At 47.0% G+C, this 20,346-nt stretch overlaps 1 protein-coding gene across 1 annotated transcript in view; it reads right to left on the bottom strand.

Annotated features, from left to right (window-relative positions):
• Positions 1 to 16,935, bottom strand: part of SYTL3 (synaptotagmin like 3) — a 170,817-nt gene extending 153,882 nt beyond the window's left edge. The window contains exon 1 of the mRNA XM_063917458.1: positions 16,855 to 16,935. Coding sequence (XP_063773528.1) covers positions 16,855 to 16,864 — 10 coding nt within the window. The 5' untranslated portion in view covers positions 16,865 to 16,935. The remainder of the gene's footprint in view (positions 1 to 16,854) is intronic.
• Between the last annotated feature and the right edge of the window lie 3,411 nt (positions 16,936 to 20,346).

Here is a 20,346-nt window from a genome sequence, read left to right as displayed (position 1 = left end):
AGAGCGTCCACAGCTATTGCCTGAGGGTCTCTTGACCTGGCGCAATACCTGTCCAATTTTTTGTTGAGGCGAGACGCCATCATGTCCACCTTTGGTTTTTCCCAACGGTTCACAATCATGTGGAAAACTTCTGGATGAAGTCCCCACTCTCCCGGGTGAAGGTCGTGTCTGCTGAGGAAATCTGCTTCCCAGTTGTCCACTCCCGGGATGAACACTGCTGACAGTGCTACGACATGATTCTCCGCCCAGCGCAGAATCCTTGCAGCTTCTGCCATTGCACTCCTGCTTCTCGTGCCGCCTTGTCGGTTTACGTGGGCGACTGCCGTGATGTTGTCGGACTGGATCAACACCGGCTGACCCTGAAGCAGCGATTTTGCCAGGCTTAGAGCATTGTAGATCGCTCTTAGCTCCAGTATATTTATGTGAAGAGACGTCTCCAGGTTTGACCACACGCCCTGGAAGTTTCTTCCCTTTGTGACTGCTCCCCAACCTCGTAGGCTGGCATCCGTAGTCACCAGGACCCAGTCCTGTATGCCGAATCTGCGGCCCACTAACAGATGGGCAGTCTGCAACCACCACAGGAGAGACAACCTTGTTCTCGGTGACAGTGTTATCCGCTGATGCATGTGCAGATGCGATCCGGACCATTTGTCCAGCAGATCCCACTGAAATGTTCGTGCATGGAATCTGCCGAATGGAATCGCTTCGTACGAAGCCACCATCTTTCCCAGGACTCTTGTGCATTGATGTACTGACACAGTTCCTGGTTTTAGGAGGTTCTTGACAAGTTCGGATAACTCCCTTGCTTTCTCTTCCGGGAGAAATACCTTTTTCTGAACCGTGTCCAGAATCATGCCCAGGAACAGCAGATGTGTTGTCGGGGTCAATTGAGATTTTGGAAGATTTAGAATCCACCCGTGTTGCTGAAGCACTACTTGTGTTAGCGCTACACCGACTTCCAGCTGTTCTCTGGACTTTGCCCTTATCAGGAGATCGTCCAAGTAAGGGATAATTAATACGCCTTTTCTTCGTAGAAGAAACATCATTTCGGTCATTACCTTGGTAAAGACCCGAGGGGCCGTGGACAACCCAAACGGCAGCGTTTGAAACTGATAATGACAGTCTGGTATCACGAACCTGAGATACCCTTGGTGTGAGGGGTAAATCGGGACATGTAGATAAGCATCTTTTATGTCCAAGGACACCATGAAGTCTCCTTCTTCCAGATTCGCTATCACTGCTCTGAGTGACTCCATCTTGAACTTGAATTTCTCTATGTACAGGTTCAAGGACTTCAGATTTAGAATAGGCCTTACCGAACCGTCCGGTTTCGGTATCACAAATAGTGTGGAATAATACCCCTTTCCCTGTTGTAGGAGGGGTACCTTGACTATCACCTGCTGAGAATACAGCTAGTGAATGGCTTCCAAAACCGACGTCCTTTCTGAGGGGGACGTTGGTAAAGCAGACTTTAGGAACCGGCGAGGGGGAGACCTTTCGAACTCCAGCATGTAACCCTGAGATACTATCTGCAGGACCCACGGGTCCACTTGTGAGTGAACCCATTGATTGCTGAAAATCTTGAGTCGACCCCCCACCGTTCCTGAGTCCGCTTGTAAAGCCCCAGCGTCATGCTGATGGCTTTGTAGAAGCCGGGGCGGGCTTCTGTTCCTGGGCAGGGGCTGCTTGCTGCCCTTTCTTACCCTTTCCTCTGCCTCGCGGCAGATAAGACTGTCCTTTTGGTCGCTTTTTATAGGAGCGAAAGGACTGCGGCTGAAAAGACGGTGTCTTTTTCTGTTGGGAGGGGGTCTGAGGTAAAAAAGTGGATTTGCCGGCAGTTGCCGTGGCCACCAGGTCCGAAAGACCGACCCCAAACAATTCCTCTCCTTTATATGGCAATACTTCCATATGCCTCTTGGAATCCGCATCACCTGACCACTGTCGCGTCCATAAACTTCTTCTGGCAGATATGGACATCGCGCTTACTCTTGATGCTAGAGTACAAACATCCCTCTGAGCATCTCGCATATAAAGGAAAGCATCCTTTAATTGCTCTAGAGTCAATAAAATACTGTCCCTATCCAGGGTATCAATATTTTCAGTCAGAGAATCCAACCACACTACCCCAGCACTGCACATCCAGGCTGAGGCTATTGCCGGTCGCAGTATAACACCAGTATGTGTGTATATACTCTTCAGTGTAGTTTCCAGCCTCCTATCTGCTGGATCCTTGAGGGCGGCCGTATCAGGAGACGGCAACGCCACTTGCTTTGATAAACGTGTGAGCGCCTTATCCACCCTAGGGGGTGTTTCCCAGCGCGCCCTAACCTCTGGTGGGAAAGGGTATAATGCCAATAACTTCTTGGAAATTAGCAGTTTTCTATCGGGGTTAACCCACGCTTCATCACACACGTCATTCAATTCCTCTGATTCTGGAAAAAATACAGGTAGTTTTTTCACCCCCCACATAATACCCCTTTTTGAGGTACCAGCAGTATCAGAGATCTGCAAAGCCTCCTTCATTGCCGTGATCATATAACGTGTGGCCCTATTGGAAAATACGTTTGTTTCTTCACCGTCGACACTAGATTCATCTGTGTCGGTACCCGTGTCGACTGACTGAGGTAAAGGACGTTTTACAGCCCCTGACGGTGTCTGAGACGCCTGAACCGGTACTAACTGGTTAGCCGGGCGTCTTATTTCGTCAACTGACTTTTGTAATGTGCTGACATTATCACGTAATTCCATAACTAAAGCCATCCATTCCGGTGTCGACTCCCTAGGGGGTGACATTACCATCATCGGCAATTGCTCTGCCTCCACACCAACATCGTCCTCATACATGTCGACACACACGTACCGACACACAGCAGCCACACAGGGAATGCTCTAATCGAAGACAGGACCCCCTAGCCCTTTGGGGAGACAGAGGGAGAGTTTGCCAGCACACACCAAAAGCGCTATAAATGTATATAAACAACCCTAGAAGGTGTTGTTTACTATATATGCGCTCTTAATATATAAATATCGCCAATTTATGCCCCCCTTCTCTTTGTTACCCTGTTTCTGTAGTGCAGTGCAGGGGAGAGACCAGGGAGCCTTCCTCACCAGCGGAGCTGAGCAGGAAAATGGCGCTGAGTGCTGAGGAGAATAAGCTCCGCCCCTTTTTCGGCGGGCTTTTCCCCGGTTTTTAAGAAACTGGCCTGGGTTAAAATACATACATATAGCCTTAATGGCTATATGTGATGTATTTATTTTGCCACTAAAGGTAATTATATTGCTGCCCAGGGCGCCCCCAGCAGCGCCCTGCACCCTCCGTGACTGAGTCAGTGAGCCGTGTGACAACAATGGCGCACAGCTGCCGTGCTGTGCGCTACCTTCAAGAAGACTGAGGAGTCTTCTGCCGCCTGCTTTCCGGACCTCCGTTCTGCCGTCTCTTCAGCGTCTGTAAGGGGGATCGGCGGCGCGGCTCCGGGACGAACCCCAGGCTGACCTGTGTTCCGACTCCCTCTGGAGCTAAGTGTCCAGTAGCCTAAGACTCCAATCCATCCTGCACGCAGGTGAGTTGGAAATCTCTCCCCTAAGTCCCTCGATGCAGTGATCCTGTTGCCAGCAGGAATCACTGAGATTGAAACCTAAAAAAAAACTTTTCTAAACAGCTCTTTAGGAGAGCCACCTAGATTGCACCCTCTCGGACGGGCACAAAAACCTAACTGAGGCTTGGAGGAGGGTCATAGGGGGAGGAGCCAGTACGCACCATGTGACCTAAAAGCTTTTTTAGATGTGCCCTGTCTCCTGCGGAGCCCGCTATTCCCCATGGTCCTGACGGAGTCCCAGCATCCACTAGGACGTTAGAGAAATGCTGGAAGACAGCTGGAGCATTGCTCAATCCGAAGGGCATGACGAGGTACTCATAATGTCCGTCACGGGTGTTAAAGGCGGTCTTCCACTCGTCACCCTCACGGATCCGGATGAGATTGTATGCACCTCGCAAGTCCAGCTTTGTAAAGATGGTAGCTCCGCTAACTCTGTCAAAGAGCTCAGTAATCAGGGGTAAAGGATAACGGTTCTTGATGGTAATGTCGTTCAAACCTCTGTAGTCGATGCACGGCCGCAGACCACCATCTTTCTTTTTTACAAAAAGAAGCCTGCGTCGGCTGGAGAAGAAGAAGGTCGAATGAACCCCTTTGCTAGGTTCTCTTTAATATATTTCTCCATAGAATGCGTCTCAGGCAGAGACAACGGATAAGTTCGGCCTCGAGGTGGAACCTTCCCTGGAACGAGATCAATCGGACAGTCCCATTCTCTATGAGGAGGAAGGATATCAGCAGAAGCTTTACTGAACACATCCGTGAAATCTTGATATGGAGGAGGTGGAACATCAGACGACCTGGGGGAGGAAGAACAGACAGGCAATACTTTAAACAAACATGTCTCAGCACAGGAGGAACCCCATGCCAGGATTTGCGTAGTCGTCCAATCAATTGTAGGATTGTGAAGACGGAGCCATGGAAGGCCCAGGACCACAGGATGTGTGGCTCTTGGAATCACTAAAAAAGAAATAAGTTCGGAATGAAGAACTCCCACTCTCAGACGAACTGGTAGAGTCCTTAAAGAAATGACTGCATCAAAAATTTTGCTGCCATCCACGGCAGTTAAAGAAATGGACGAAGGAAGTCTCTCGGTGGGTAGGGACCACCGTTTAACATAGGCTTCGGTAATAAAGTTCCCAGCTGCTCCGGAATCAAGGAGGGCAATGACGTTCCGATAACGTTGAGCAACTTGAAGCGAGACTGGGAGATTACAATCTTGAGGAGATGGAGAGGAGATCATTACTCCTAGCCGGCCCTCTCCTTGGCGAGCTAGGATTTGGAGTTTCCCGGACGTTTGGGACAGGCATTAATGGTGTGAGACGGAGCTGCACAATAGAGACAGAGAAACTCGGAGAGACGTCTTCGGCGCTCAGCAGGAGTTAAACGGGAACGGCCAAGTTGCATGGGCTCATCTTTAGATGGTGACAGTTGACGAGGAGGAGGAGCAGAAGATTTTGGAGCAGATGATCTTCCACGCTCAGTTGCTCTCTCTCTGAAACGTAAATCAACTTTCGTGCAGAGTGAGATTAGCTCATCTAACTTAGAAGGTAAGTCTCTGGTAGCTAACTCATCTTTAATACGCTCAGATAAGCCATGCCAGAATGCAGCATACAGGGCCTCGTCGTTCCATGCCAGTTCGGATGCCAGGATCTGGAACTGTATCAGATATTGTCCTACAGTACGTGACCCCTGGCGTAAACGGAGAATCTCGGATGAAGCTGAGGTTACCCGGCCTGGCTCGTCGAAGATGCGCCTGAATGTTGACACGAAGGCAGTGTAGGAAGATAGCAGGGTGTCGGACCTCTCCCATAACGGTGATGCCCAATCAAGGGCTGAGCCACTGAGAAGAGAAATAATGTAGGCAATTTTTGTACGGTCACTGGGAAAATTGCCAGGTTGTAGCTCAAACTGAATCTCACACTGGTTGAGAAATCCCCTGCAGAATCTTGGAGATCCGTCAACTTTTGCTGGCGTTGGAAGATGAAGACGTGGAGCAGAAATGGGTAAGGTGGGTGGGGTTATAGCTGGAGTCACTGTGGTTGACGCACCAGATGCGCCTGATCCACGGAGAGTTGTCTGAATCCCATCCAGCCGAGTAGAGAGATCCTGGAGACAGCGGATGATGTGGCCCTGTGCAGCCTCCTGATGTTCTAGTCGGGCTGCCAGTTCTTGCATCGGCCTGGCCGCTTGATCCTGGTCTCCGGCTGGATTCATTAGGTCAGTGCTTACTGTCACAACTGAGGGCCTGAGCTGACGGGAGGCAGCCTCAGTTGTAGGGGCTGAGATGTACCGGAACCTGGGAGGTTGTATCAGACCCCTGGACATGTAAGTAACATGAAAAATAACTGCCCGAAGGCGTGACCACGACAACTTGGATAAAAGTCAATGATGTTTATTATGACAACTCCGCAACACAGCAGCAGTAAAAGAAAACGTAAAAGTCAGCAAAGAATAAATACAGTTCCTGGGTACTACAGGATGGCAGGAGCCACAGGGCACTGGTAGTGTGAGATAGTTCTTATGATCTTCTAGATGGAAAGTCCTTACCAGGCCCGACTGTAGCAATGGAGATAACCCAGGATTGTGCCAGCTGGTGTTCCAGGAAAAGCTGGGTTGCTGAAGATAAAACAGCTGCTGTGGATACTGGCTGGAACCAGACTGTTGTTAGCACGGAGTGGATACTGGCTGGAACCAGTTAAATAATAAATGAACTTGGGAGCGATGAAATATGAACTGAAATGTAGAACTTGAGAGCGGAGAAATAATAATACCGGTGGAGAGTGGTAAAGTGTAGAAAGGACACCGGCCCTTTAAGGGAAGCTGTACTCTGCTGGAAGCTGAGCTGAAAGCAGGTAATGTTGTAGCTGGAAACAGATGAATCCACAATGGATTGGAGAGTCAGGCTACACCGCAGGTGGAATGCTGGCGCGGGTCTCTATGGTGGAAGTCTTGAGACAGGAGCTGGAACCTGGAAGACAATCACAGGAGAGAGACAAACAGGAACTAGGTTTGACAACCAAAGCACTGACGCCTTCCTTGCTCAGGCACAGTGTATTTATACCTGCAGCAAGGAAGGGATTGGCTAGGCAATTATGCAGATTAACAATACTGACAACAGATTGGAGGAAATGATCAGCTGACAGAATCCAAGATGGCTGCGCCCATGCAGACACTTGGAGGGAAGTTTGGTTTGTAATCCATGTGGTAATGAAAACAGTAATGGCGGCGCCGGCCACTGGAGACAGGAGACGCCAGGCTGACAAGTGCACATCCAACCACGCGGACACAGCGGAGGCCGCGGCTGACGTAATCGCCACTCTGACACTCTGCATGCAGAAGCTCAGGGACGGCGGCGGAGGCCGCGGGAGACGCCATGCCAGATGTAATAAGGCGTTACTGTGACAGCGTCTCAGAGAGACAGGAGAGGATGCAGGAATGTGAACATTAGGATAACAGATGGGATCCGGTCCTGGAGCGCTGAGCCAGCCTTAGGAGGCATCTGATGGGTAAGAAATGGCGTCCAGATACCCGGATCGTGACATACGCAAAGGTTCACACCAATGAGAATTGCAGGAACTGCAACCCCACATTAAGATCCCATGGTGCCACCAGGGGCACAAAGGGAGGTTGGATGTGCAGCACGCCCTTCACGAAGGTCTGAACTTCTGGAAGGGAGGCCAATTCTTTTTGAAAGAAAATAGATAAGGCCGGAATTTGTACTTTAATGGAGCCTAACTTTAGGCCTGCATCCACACCTGCTTGCAAAAAATGGGGCAAACGCCCCAGCTGAAATTCTGCCGTAGGAGCCTTCTTGGATTCACACCAAGGGGGTAATTCCAAGTTGATCGCAGCAGGAATTTTTTTTAGCAGTTGGGCAAAACCATTTGCACTGCAGGTGTGGCAGATTTAACATGTGCAGAGAGAGTTAGATTTGGGTGTGGTGTGTTCAATCTGCAATCTAAATTGCAGTGTAAAAATAAAGCAGCCAGTATTTACCCTGCACAGAAACAAAATAACCTACCCAAATCTAACTCTCTCTGCACATGTTACATCTGCCTCCCCTGCAGTGCACATGGTTTTGCCCAACTGCTAAAAAAATTCCTGCTGCGATCAACTTGGAATTACCCCCCAAGACACATACTTTCTTTACGGTGGTAAAGCTTCGCCGTTACTTCTTTCCTAGCCTGAAGCAGTGTGGGAATGACTTCACTGGGAATATCCATACTGGCTAGGATATGGCGTTCAACCGCCATGCCGTCAAACGCAGCCGCGGTAAGTCTTGATACACGCACGGTCCTTGCTGTAACAGGTCCTCTTGTAGAGGAAGAGTCCAGGGATCTTCTGTGAATAATTCTTGAAGATCTGGATACCAAGCCCCCCTTGGCTAGACCTGAACAATGAGGATCGCCTGAACCTTTGTTCTTCTTATGACCTTTATCACCTTCAGAAAGAGTGTAAGTGGAGGGAACACATATACCGACTGAAACACCCACGGTGTCACGAGGGCGTCCACTGCTATTGCTTGAGGGTCCCTTGACCTGGAACAATATCCCTGAAGTTTCTGTTGAGGCGAGACGACATCATGTCTACTTGAGGAATTCCCCAAAGACTTGTCACTTCTGTGAAAACCTCTTGATGAAGACCCCACTCTCCTGGATGGAGATCGTGTCTGCTGAGGAAGTCTGTTTCTCAGTTGTCTACACCCGGAATGAAGACCGCTAACTGAACGTTTACATGCCTTTTCACCCAGCGGAAAACTTTTGTGGCTTCTGCCATTGCCACTTCGCTCTTCGTTCCGCCCTAGCGGTTAACTTACGCCACTGCTGTTAAGTCGTCCGACTGAATTAAGACAGGCAGATCGCGAAGAAGATGTTTCGTTGTAAAAAGCTCTTACTTCCAGAATGCTTATTGCAGACAAGCTTCCAGGCTTGACCTTTTTCCCTGGAAATTCTTCCCCTGGAAAGACTGCTCCCCAGCCTCGGAGACTCGTATCCATGAACACCAGGATCTAATCCTGGATCCCGAACCTTCGTCCCTCTAGGAGGTGAGAACTGTGAAGCCACCACAGGAGAGATATCCTGGTCCTGGAAAATAGGATTATTTTCTTGTGCATGTGCAGGTGAGACAAGGACTACATGTCCAACTGGTCCCGCTAAAACCACTCTGGCATTTAACCTGCTCACCGAATGGCCTCATAGGCCGCAACCATCTTCTTCATTAACGTAATGTATTGATGGGTTTACACCGTTGCAAATCTGATCCGACTCTGTATCCTCGGATCTCTTTCCACCGGAAAAAATTTTTTTTCAACAGTTCTGTATCTAACCTTATTCCCAACTCCGACATCCGTGTCGTTGGGATCAACAGCGATTCTGGCAAGTTCAGGAGCCAACCACTATGTTGAAGAACGGTCAGAGAGAAAACAACGACTTGCACCACTTGTTTCTTGACCTCGCCGTAGTCAGGAGAGCGTCCCAGTACAGAATAATAATGGCTTTTACTATTGAAGGAAAACCATCATACTGCCATCACTCCGGAGAACTGGCAAAGACAAACCTGAATTGCAAACCCAGGTAAGCCTAACGCGGAAGAAGCCGCACTTAAAACCTCTTTCTCCTTTAACAGATTGGAGATCCCTGCCCTGAGAGATTCCATCTTGTAGTTCAACTTCTTAAGTAGAAGTTTTTTGGAATTCTTCTGACCGAGCTGTCCGGGCTCAGAAGCACGAAAATGCTTGAATAACAGCTTTTTTTTTTGTTTTGTGACAGGGACAGCTGGACAATGTCCTGATCCTGACCCAACTCTTGTATGGCGTCGCATACTTCCTCCCCGTCCAGAGGAGAATCGGTAAGATCTATTTGAAAAATCAGTGAGGGGAATTATCTGGACACTCCAGTATGTCCCCCTTGGGGCTCTATTCTTAACTCACTGGTCCATGTCCAAAAATGCGTCGCCAACCGTTGTGAGGGAACATAACTCGAGAAGGTAGACTTACCAGTGGTATCTGCTGAGATCAACATAACAAAGCCATCCCCAAACCAGGTTTCACCTTCATAGGGAAGATACTCCAGTACTTCTCGGAGTCACCCTCAGCATTCCATTGGTGAATCCACAACGCCCTCCTAGCCGAGACCACCATGGAATTGGCCCGTGAACCCAAGAGTCCCATACCTCTTGTAGTCGCACGGCAGTAGGCTGCAATGTTTTATATATGACCCAACTTAAGGAGTATCCCATCTCTCCACAGGGTAATTATATCGGACGACAAGGTAACCGACCATTTCTGAATACAAGCACTCCCTCATGCGCATGTAATGCAAATATAATCAAAGCATATAATTAAAATATCACTTAACTTCCTTTATACGATCCTTTGTGACAGGGCCCCATGCAGAACAGGGGTTGACTCTCACTTTATTCTATCCACGGCGGGAAAAGAATAAACACTCGGACTCCTCGTGAGGATTTGAAACCATCTTGTCACGGCTGACCTAGAGCTTTTCAACAGAGCGACCAGCACATGAGAAGGAACAACTTTACTTCAGCATTCATTATGATTTTTAATATGAATATACACATTTAAATACTCATATACACACATCTATATATAGATATTTTATATATTTTTGTCAGGAACAGCAAGGTCCCTATTGACATTAATACGTTCTAATGTGTATGAAACATGTACTGAATGCCGATGTTGTGGATCTAATCAGGAAACATCATGGTCGACATAAGAAATAGTATTCGTGTCGATATCAGGGAGTAGTAACTGGGCAAAATAATATTTTTGCGACCCCGAGGGGTCTGAGGGAAATATATTATTAATATTAAGCCATCCACAAAATTACTACGTCTGTGTTCGAGCCACAGATCTATGCAATCGTACCATACTTACACACACACACACACACACACACACACAGGTATAGCTTTCTGAAATGCATCACATTATCATGTAAATTTTTTTACCCAGTCAGATTAGTTGGTGCCGACAGGGTCACCCACACATGTTTGTGTCTCCCATATAGTTTTCAACATAGCGGACGTTTACCAGCTCTATTTACACCATTATACATTGTGCTTTATTTCAAACAACTGTGCCCCCCCTCCCCCACCCCCCGTTTTTCACTGTGATCTGCTCAGCAGTGCTGTATTGGCAGGGCCAGCGTTTTTGAGGAGAAAATGGCGCTGGATAGAGCTGCGAGGGCTAAGCCATGCCCCTTAATGGCGCGCTTCAGCCCCGCTATTTTCTAGATATTTATACTGGCGGAGGTCTGTATTGCCCAGGCAATTAATATCTCTCTTGCCAGTCTAAATCTAAGGTATACATGCTGCCCAGGGCGCCCCCCCCCCCCTGCGTTCTGCACCCTTGTAGCGCCGCTTGTGTGTGGGATCAATGGCGCGCAGCGCGCCCGTTGCGCGGTACCTCAGAGCCACAAAGTCTTCTGCCGTCACTGAAGTCTTCTGTTCTTCATCTACTCACCCGGCTTCTTTCTTCTGGCTCTGCAAGGGGGGTGACGGCGCGGCTCCGGGAACGAGCAGCTAGGCGCACCAAGTGATCGGACCCTCTGGAGCTAATGGTGTCCAGTAGCCTAAGAAGCAGAGCCTTTGAACTCAGAGAAGCAGGTCTGCTTCTCTCCCCTCAGTCCCACGATGCAGGGAGCCTGTTGCCAGCAGTGCTCCCTGAAAATAATAAACCTATCATAAAGTCTTTTCCAAGAAACTCAGTAGAGTTCCTCAGTGTGTGACCAGTCTCTCTGGGCACAGAATCTAACTGGAGTCTGGAGGAGGGGCATAGAGGGAGGAGCCCGTTCACACCCCATTTAAAGTCTTAAAGTGCCCATGTCTCCTGCGGATCCCGTCTATACCCCATGGTTCTTGAAGCATCCCCAGCATCCTCTAGGACGTATGAGAAATTATTATTATTACTGTATGTCACTTTTTCTTACAAGAATTTAAATGATGGTCCTCTTTCTGAAAAACACATTGAGGTAGAATGCCTAAAGCACAAAGTTAATGCAATGCCCAGAGCAACCAATCACATTTTATCTAACTAAAGTATAGGTTCTCAAACTTGGTCCTCAGTACCGCAGCAGGAGCACAGATGTATTTATTACTTACCGACATATTTTAAAAGTTCCACAAGCGGAGCTAATTATTTGACTTGTGATTCTGCACGAAGACCTGTAAAACATGCACTGTGTGGGGTCCTGAGGACCGAGTTTGAGACCTGTGAACTAGATAAATTATTTCAAGAATCAGATTGGTTGTCATAGGCAAGCTTTAGTAGATCTCCCCCATTGTCTCATACCATAAGAATTCCACCTACATACGGATGACTTCAATGGGTGATATGCACTATCTCCCTTATTCTACTAATTCATTTATTGTTCTTCCACTTACCTACAGTATGACGGTGACCTATGAATATATGTATATTTATCAAGGTGTGTTTTCTTTAATATTTGTATGTGTTAGATATGGCTCTACTGACATCTAGTGGTTAAAGTTATTATTTACTTTTATAATTATCCTATTGTATGATGTTTAAATCAAGGTGTGGTTATTGCATTAAAAAATATTAGCACCTAAAAAATTATTTAAATTCAAAGTATGAAGAGAGATGAAGTAGTGATATATAAAACACCAACCAATAAGCTTCTAACTAACATCGTTAAGGCTGTGTGTGTTTTTTTTTTAATGACAGTTAGGAGCTGATTGGTAAGTACTTTATTTCTCTCCATGCTTTGGTAAAATACCCCCTTAGATCCGGTAAATAAACTTTTTTTCCCCAAACAAAATATACAACATGCATCTTCTTATTTTGCTTGTAAACTAGTCCAACAAAGCTATGGGTATGGGTCATTAGGTCGACCACTATCGGTCGACGTGCATTAGGTCGACATGGTCACTAGGGCCGACATGGAAAAAGTTTGACATGAGGTTTTTTTTGGGGGGGTGTCGTTTTCTTCGTAAAGAGACGGAGAACCCCAATTAGTGCACCGTGTCCTCTCGCGTGGCTCGCTTCACTTGCTGTGCTTCGGGCAAGGTTACTATTCCCAGTCGTAGTCCACGTGGATCGTAAAGTATGAAAAAGTCCAAACATTTTTTACAAAAAATGTGAAAAATGTTCCGATCAATCGTCCCAGACCAAAAATATCTGCCACAATCTCTAGATATTGGGGGTGATTCCGACTTGATCGTAGCTGTGCTAAATTTAGCACAGCTACGATCAGGAACACAGACGTGCGGGGAGACTTGCGGCGATGCTTTTGTACTTCAGGAGTAGCTCCCGGCCAGCGCAGCTTTTGCATGCTGGCAGGGAGCTACTTGTCGCTGCCCAGCTCGCAGTGGCTACGTGTGATGTCACGCAGCTGCTGCGGCCCGCCCGCCATACGGTCCGGCCACGCCTGCATTGGTCGGACCGCACCCACAAAACGGCGGCCATACGCCACTGTGCCGCCCCCTCCCGCCCAGCGACCACCTCTGCCTGTCAATCAAGCAAAGGCGATCTCTAGGCAATGACAGCCGCCTGCTGTCAGCCATGCGCCGGTGCACTGCGGCGCCGGCGCATGCACAGTTCTGACCTGATCACTGCGCTGTGAAGAACTGCAGCGAGCGTTCAGGTCAGAATGACCCCCTTTGAGTGGTGTGTGTGCATTCTCAATAATCTGCCCAAATTTCCTATGTTTTCCTCTCACTCCTTGTGGGCGGACATATGCAAATGCGGTGTGACGTGGCAGAAAATTGGTAACTGAAAAAGAAATCTTTAAGTGTGTAGCTCAGATATTTTTGCCTACAATTTCCTGAAAAACTGTCCGATTGTCGGGCAGACCAAAACAAATCTGCCAGTGTGTACCTAGCTTCACAGTTCATGGTTACCTGGTTTCCTCACAGAATTGCCAGCAAAACAATTAGCTCCACCTGTGGAGTGTCAGTGAGTAATGAGTACACCTGTGCACCTGCTGGGTGACCTGGAAAACGTGAACTGTGTGGGGTCTGAGGTTGAGAACCTCTGCACTACTAATGTAAGAAGTTTTCATGACTTTCATTAACCATTTTGGGACAGAAGGAGGCAATCCACACTCTGTGCTTACTGTAGAGCTATTAACACAATAATCCAAGTTATTTTTAATGTGTTTGTGTGTACTCTGCAATGTGTTATCTTTAATGTCTTCAGCTCAAATGTTGAAAATTAGGACATTGTCACAGTAGATGGCAAAAATTAGCAGCTACTTCTCCACATTTAGAATATTTCATTCCATGACCACTACCAAATGTTGCAATTCTGACAAAGGTGAGGTACAGCATGCCCTATATAGAATATACATCTGTATCTGCTGAAATATAAGGGTACATGTGGAATTTCATGACTTGGCTCCTAATCTTTCCCCTGATTTTTCCTTAATTCCATTTCAATTTAGCTTTCATGGGCAACAGATCTACAGTATGATAGAAAGAGGGATGGGGTAGACGTACAGTATACACTGTATTTGGATTTTAAGCAAGCCTGAGGTAGGTATTAGAGTTACCCTAATGAACTCCCCAAACATGCAAGATAATAGAAGATTTGTACTCTCCCCTTGTGGCGCTAATCCTTAACAACCTATTGCTAGGTGTATACACATTGTAAAGAAGCTATGTACGTATAAGTCACATTTATTAAATAGAAGGTTGAACATATGCAACGCTCAAAACATAAAACATATATGAATTTCCAGAATAAAATAATTCAGAAAGCATATGGGTAGCTGGAATACAATCGTACCGATAAAGGTGATGGAAGCCGCAGATGTTAAATGAAAACAGAGCACCCCGGGAAAATACCCTGCTTTTTGGCTCCTGAGATTTAATTCCCACTGACCGTCATGCCCTGCTGTGCCACCATCATTTGAAGGACGTTTTGGACATTTGGGACTGAACGCAGGGGGAGAGTACAAATATTCTATTATCTAACAGATCTACATTGTATGTAAGATGGGTACGCACTAGACCAGTGATGGGTAACCTTTGGCACTGCAGATAGTGTTGAATTACACACCCCAGCATGCCCTGTTACAGTTTTGCTATTTGGCCATGCTAAAACTGCAGCAGGGCATGCTGGGATGTGTAGTTCAACAACAGCTGGAGTGCCAAAGGTTTCCCATCACTGCACTAGACAATCCAGTGATCGTGACCAATGGGATGAGATGTCGGTCAGCTGTACACACTGAATGATATAGCAAATGATGTGCGCTATATCGTTCATATCTGCATTCAGCAGCAGGACGTCGCCCACCGGGTCATCCCTTCGGTGGAAAATTACAACGATGTCGGCAGGCAGGATTACACGGTAGTGCGTACACACTACCCGATGTGCATGGTATATTGGTCCAATCTGCCAGATTAGACAACATATCACCTAGTGTGTACCCAGCATAAGAGTCAAATAATCAAATGTGTTTTCTGGAGCCCAAAGACTGAAGACTGAGACGCCCAATTCAAATTGCATGGTTATTATATGTCGGAGCTATAGGTAGCAAAAACACATTTACTGGGAATGTCAACTGGCATTCTGTGCTGTTCAAATGATTTAAGTGTGTTCTGCAGCATCCTCCCCCTATGCAGAATCCACTACCCCCTGTCAGCCCTGTGCTGTGCAGAATCCCCCCCATGCAGGATCCCTAGCCCCATGTCCCATCTCCACCTGGCTTCTTCCTTACATTTTACAGGCTGTGTTTGAAAAATGACAGCAGCAGATTGGTTGGTACTGTACTTTGTTTTTCACAATTTTATCTCTCTCCAAGCTTTGATAAATACCCCCATAAAGGTGGGTACACACTAGGCGATGTGCTCTGTGAGCAACATTGCCTAGTGTGTCCCCTCCCAGCCTGGGCCGCCGATATCGCACAGTGACGTCATGCCGAGGCTGGGCTGTACATGCAGTTTTGGACGATGTGTCCAAATTGAGCTGCATATACGGCCGACACCAAGGGTCGTTAACTACCGTCGTCAGCTGCATACACACGGGGCGATAGAGTAAACAATATCTCTCAGGAGGGGGGAAATGGTCGATATCGTTTACTAAATCGCTAAGTGTATGTATGCACCTTTACTCCTATATTCTACCAAAGATCAGACTTTAACCATAATATTCACACTACTGAATAAGAAACATTTATCTACAATAAATACATGCTAACAGCATCTTACAGTCTATATACTTTTTCAATCAATGGTTTATTTTTTTGTTCAGATTATATAACATCTTTTTTTTCTAGAAACTACTGACAAAATGTATAATTCAGTGACTGGTAGTAAGTGTGCTTATATACAGTTTGCTATTCTTCCCTTCATCTACAAAAGATAGCTGCCTGAAACATACTGTACAAACCATCACATCACACTAAGCAGTTACATAACAACCTGGACATAACAACCTGGGTCTCTTTGACACCGTTCTCCGAATACCATCGGAAACCTGTGTCTATAGACTGACTGAGCACCTGATTTATTTGTCCAGACTTCTGAATCACTTGAATGGAACTCCTACAGCTTGTTACACACATCTGCTATAATGTACTACTCTCTTGTATGACAACATGACAAGTAATATAGGGTTTCTAGCATACAGAGATAAACTTACCAAATCTGTCCTTATGTCTCATATGACAGCCTGCACATTACTAAGCTACTATACTGTACTAGTGTGGTCTTAAAATTCGGAGTAACAGGCTGTACCAGTCCTTACCTTCTCAGCAGCAGCACAGAAAGCATAGTTATTTTAGTGCAAGGCAACTTTTGTCTCTGTGGAAATATACACGTCACCTCCTTTCCTTCCTGCTCAGTCAGTAAGACCCTGGGGGACCTCATTAGCCGCACAAATAAAGAAGTCACAGCAAGTAATGAGGAGGCATCACGTGGAAATTGTCTTTCTGTAGAGTGCAATCACTACTATATGCTGAGACGTGGAATCCTATAGAGATAATAGCTTGTACTAGATTTACATCGGCCCAAGATATGAAAATCTGTTTCTGGAAATGTCATGTGTCTACTAACGAACCAAACCAAAACCACAGCTTGTACAGACATTAAGAGAACAGCTGACCACACCAGTGTGAAGAAGGTGGGCTCTTTCCAGGAACCAACTGCTGCTCAGTAATGTCAGACAGAACAAAAAAATTGTTATAAGGAGGAAAAGAGAATTATAGAAGCAGTATAAGGAAATACATGGATAACTTTGGTCTTTTTTAGACAAGATTAAGATTATCCAAATTACCCCTATACATATCTGTTTTTCTCTCATTCTTTCATTGGGTCTGATTTGGGAGCAAAGCATAAAGAGCAGGTAACTTTGCTCCTTGGTAGAACCATGTTGCACTGCAGGTGGAACTGATAAAACATGCAAAGAGATTTAGATGGGAGTGGTCCAGCATTTGTGGGCTACATGAAAAAGTCAGTATGTACCTTGCATTCGAATAAATAATACATGTATTTGCCCCCCTTGCATTGCCACATGGTTTGCTCAGCTGCAAAGATACTTGTTATTTGGTTGCCACTCAAAATTAGCCCCTTTGTGTTTCCAGTGGAAATTGGGAAAGGTCATTAAACCACACGATATATCTGATCAGCAAGTATAATCTAATTTTACATTTTAGCGGGAATTCAATTCTCTGCAATTGACACAATGGCCTTTGGAACAGTTGGGTCAAGGCACTTCACAATCAGCATCTAATTTTTCTTTGTACTGAGTGACACAATAACAAACAAGTCACAGTTGTATGCAACTCAGTGGCAAATGGAGATGCAGCGGATTTGTGTACAAATCCAACTAGTTGTGAGCGCTTGGCTCCGTAGCACGTGCAGTGCAAGAATACACAAGCAGAGGAGGTAGCCTTTTCTGGGCTTGTTGGAGGGACCCAGGTTGGTTGCTGAGGGGGACATTGATGCTGCGATTCTAACCCGATCGCAGCATGCTTTCGCTCGCACAACTGCGACCTGGTCACTACTGCGCATGCGCGGGGGCCGTAATGCGCACACCGAAGAGAACGAAGAAAGCGATCGCAGCGGCGATCACTTGAAGATAGACAGGTGGTGGGCGTTCCTGGGCAGCAACACAGCGTTCGGACCCGTTTTCTGGGAGTGGTAAGAAAAATGCAGGTGTGTCCAGGGCGGGTGTTTGATGTCAGAGCCAGGACCGAACAGGCTGAAAACGTGGCAGCTGGTAAGTATGTCTAGACCTACTTAGAAACTGCACAAATTATTTTCCCATAGCAGGGCTGCACAAGCAACGACAGCCTTGCTATGGGAAAAAACCCATCCCCATAGGCGGAGTATAGTTGATCGCATGGGCTGCAAAAAGCAGCTACGTGCGATCAACTCAGAATGACCCCCATTGTCCCGTTTGCAGCACTGATTACAGCTTGCGGCAACCCCATTGCTGCACGCTGTCCTGCCCATAGTATTTTTTTTTATTTTTGGGGGAGGGGGCATGGATTTGCCCATTATCTCTGCTCATGATAGCACTGTATGCAAGATCCAACAGCAAAACAATTTGCTTTCAACCCTGCATCATCCCACTACATAGCATATACATCCCATGCTTTAGAAAGTTGCCATATTAGTAAAAAATCTATTGTTGTCCACACCCCATTTTTTTTAGAAAATAAATAATTAAAAGCACTGTGTTAAATAATATATATTTTTTTAAGATAACATAAATAAATTATAAGCAGTTGTACAGAGCATTGTACAGTATAAAGATGTAGTGGCATTACAACCCAGGTGCTGGGAGTGCAGCCTGCACCCGGGTGTCACCCTCACAGCGCGCTGGCCATGCCCCCACTGTGATGATAACGGGAGGCATGGCAGGCAGTTGTGGCAAGGTTGTGAAGCCATGCCCCCTTTTACCAAGGCCATGCCCTTGTTTTGGGCAGGCGCGGCCTCGCCATGCAGAACGGTCCCGGGTCTCCAGATCTAAAGTTGGAAGATATGCATTATGTGATGTTACTTATGGGGGTGGGAGTGTAAGGGTTATGTGGCTGGGTAGGACATCATGTGGCTATGATGAAGCATAATCTCTGTAACATGTTGTGCAGAGCCATTACTAGGCTTTTTGATGCCCTGTGCCAGAGAGAGAATTGGCGCCACCCTTTCCCATTTTTCCTATAGTGACATAAGGTGCATGCCTCATGGGGAAGGGGCATGACAAGATCGATCCCAGAGAAAGCCCATGCTATGATGCCCATTCCCGCATTATATATATATTACACACACTTACAGACCACTGCAAGAAAATGAATTTGGACACAATTCCTCTTTATACCACATTCATGCACTTCACTTGAGAGCTCATTGTTGTTCAGTTACAATACCCTTTATTAAATAACCCTTTTCAATATTCTACCATACCCAGGATTCATACCTATAACCTGCTGAATTCTAATCACACACCCTTCTCATTGAGCTATTTGATCCTGCATAAAAACTATGAGACGTATATGAGGCTACTGGTACTTTTGTAATTAGCAGTGCAATTGAGCAGATCTACAGATGGAACCACGCTAGTCGTGGCTCCGTCTGAGCCTGGGCGCGTCCGCCCGGGAGTGCCTAACGCAGAGAGCATCTCCATCCGGGCGGGTGCACGCACCCGTGACGGGGATGCACCCCATTCACTAGAATGGGAGAGCGTCTCTGTGCACTCCCGGCTGGGCTAGGCGGATGGATTGCCTAGTAACGCCGGGAGTGCACACCTGCGATGGAGCCACATCAGATGCTCCATCTGTATGTAGTGTGCAGCCACACATCCAATCTCTTTCAGCCACACACTACATAGATCTGCTCATCCACAATGCTGATCATTTTGTTCACAAAGTACAAGGTAAGCTTCAAATAGTTAGAATTCTCCAGCTTAGAATTATCTACCTTTCTATGCAAGTGCAGAGAGCTCAATTAATAGATTGACTGCAATGCAATGGGTTTGAATCCCAGGTATGTCAGCATCTTGAAATGTAATAAAGGACTTAATAAGAATGAAATCTCAAGTTGAGTTTATAAATGTTGTTTAGGTATTAGTGATAGAAGGGGTCAGGGTAGGAGACAGCGGCGGTCAGGAGATGCTGGGCTTCAAAAAGGGGGAAGCTGCAAGTGAAGGTAATGAAAACAGATAATTGACAAGTGCCGCCAACAGTGCCCCCTACCCTGCAGCGCTATGTGCAATGCCCCCTCCGCACACACCTAGTTACGGGCCTGGTGTTGTTTCATAATTATGGGCTCCGTATTCCGCGGCTGTCAAAAGGAAACTATTCGTATTTTGTGGCGTTCTGCTCTCTGTGTGACATGCTCACCATATTACATGCCTCACTGTGCTCCCCTGCTTCCCACCCCACATGCCTCACTGTGCTCCCCTGCGGCCCATCCCACATGCCTCACTGTGCTCTCCTGCTTCCCATCCCACATGCCTCACTGTGCTCCCCTGCTTCGCATCCCACATGCCTCACTGTGCTACCTCTGGCCCCTTCCCACTTGCCTCACGGTGCTCCCCTGCTTCCCATTACACATGCCTCACTGCGCTCCCCTGCTTCCCATCCCACATGCCTCACTGTGCTCCCCTGCTTCCCAACCCACATGCCTCACTGCATTCCCCTGTTTCCCATCCCACATGCCTCACTGCGCTCCCATGCTTCCCATCCCAGATGCCTCACTGTGCTCCCCATCCCACATGCCTCACTGTGCTCCCGTTTCCCATTATACATGCCTCACTGCGCTCCCC

Source organism: Pseudophryne corroboree, chromosome 4 (genome assembly GCF_028390025.1).
Source record: "Pseudophryne corroboree isolate aPseCor3 chromosome 4, aPseCor3.hap2, whole genome shotgun sequence".
In the NCBI taxonomy this organism is placed as follows: Eukaryota; Metazoa; Chordata; class Amphibia; order Anura; family Myobatrachidae; genus Pseudophryne; species Pseudophryne corroboree.
This window is presented reverse-complemented; position numbering and strand designations above follow the sequence as displayed.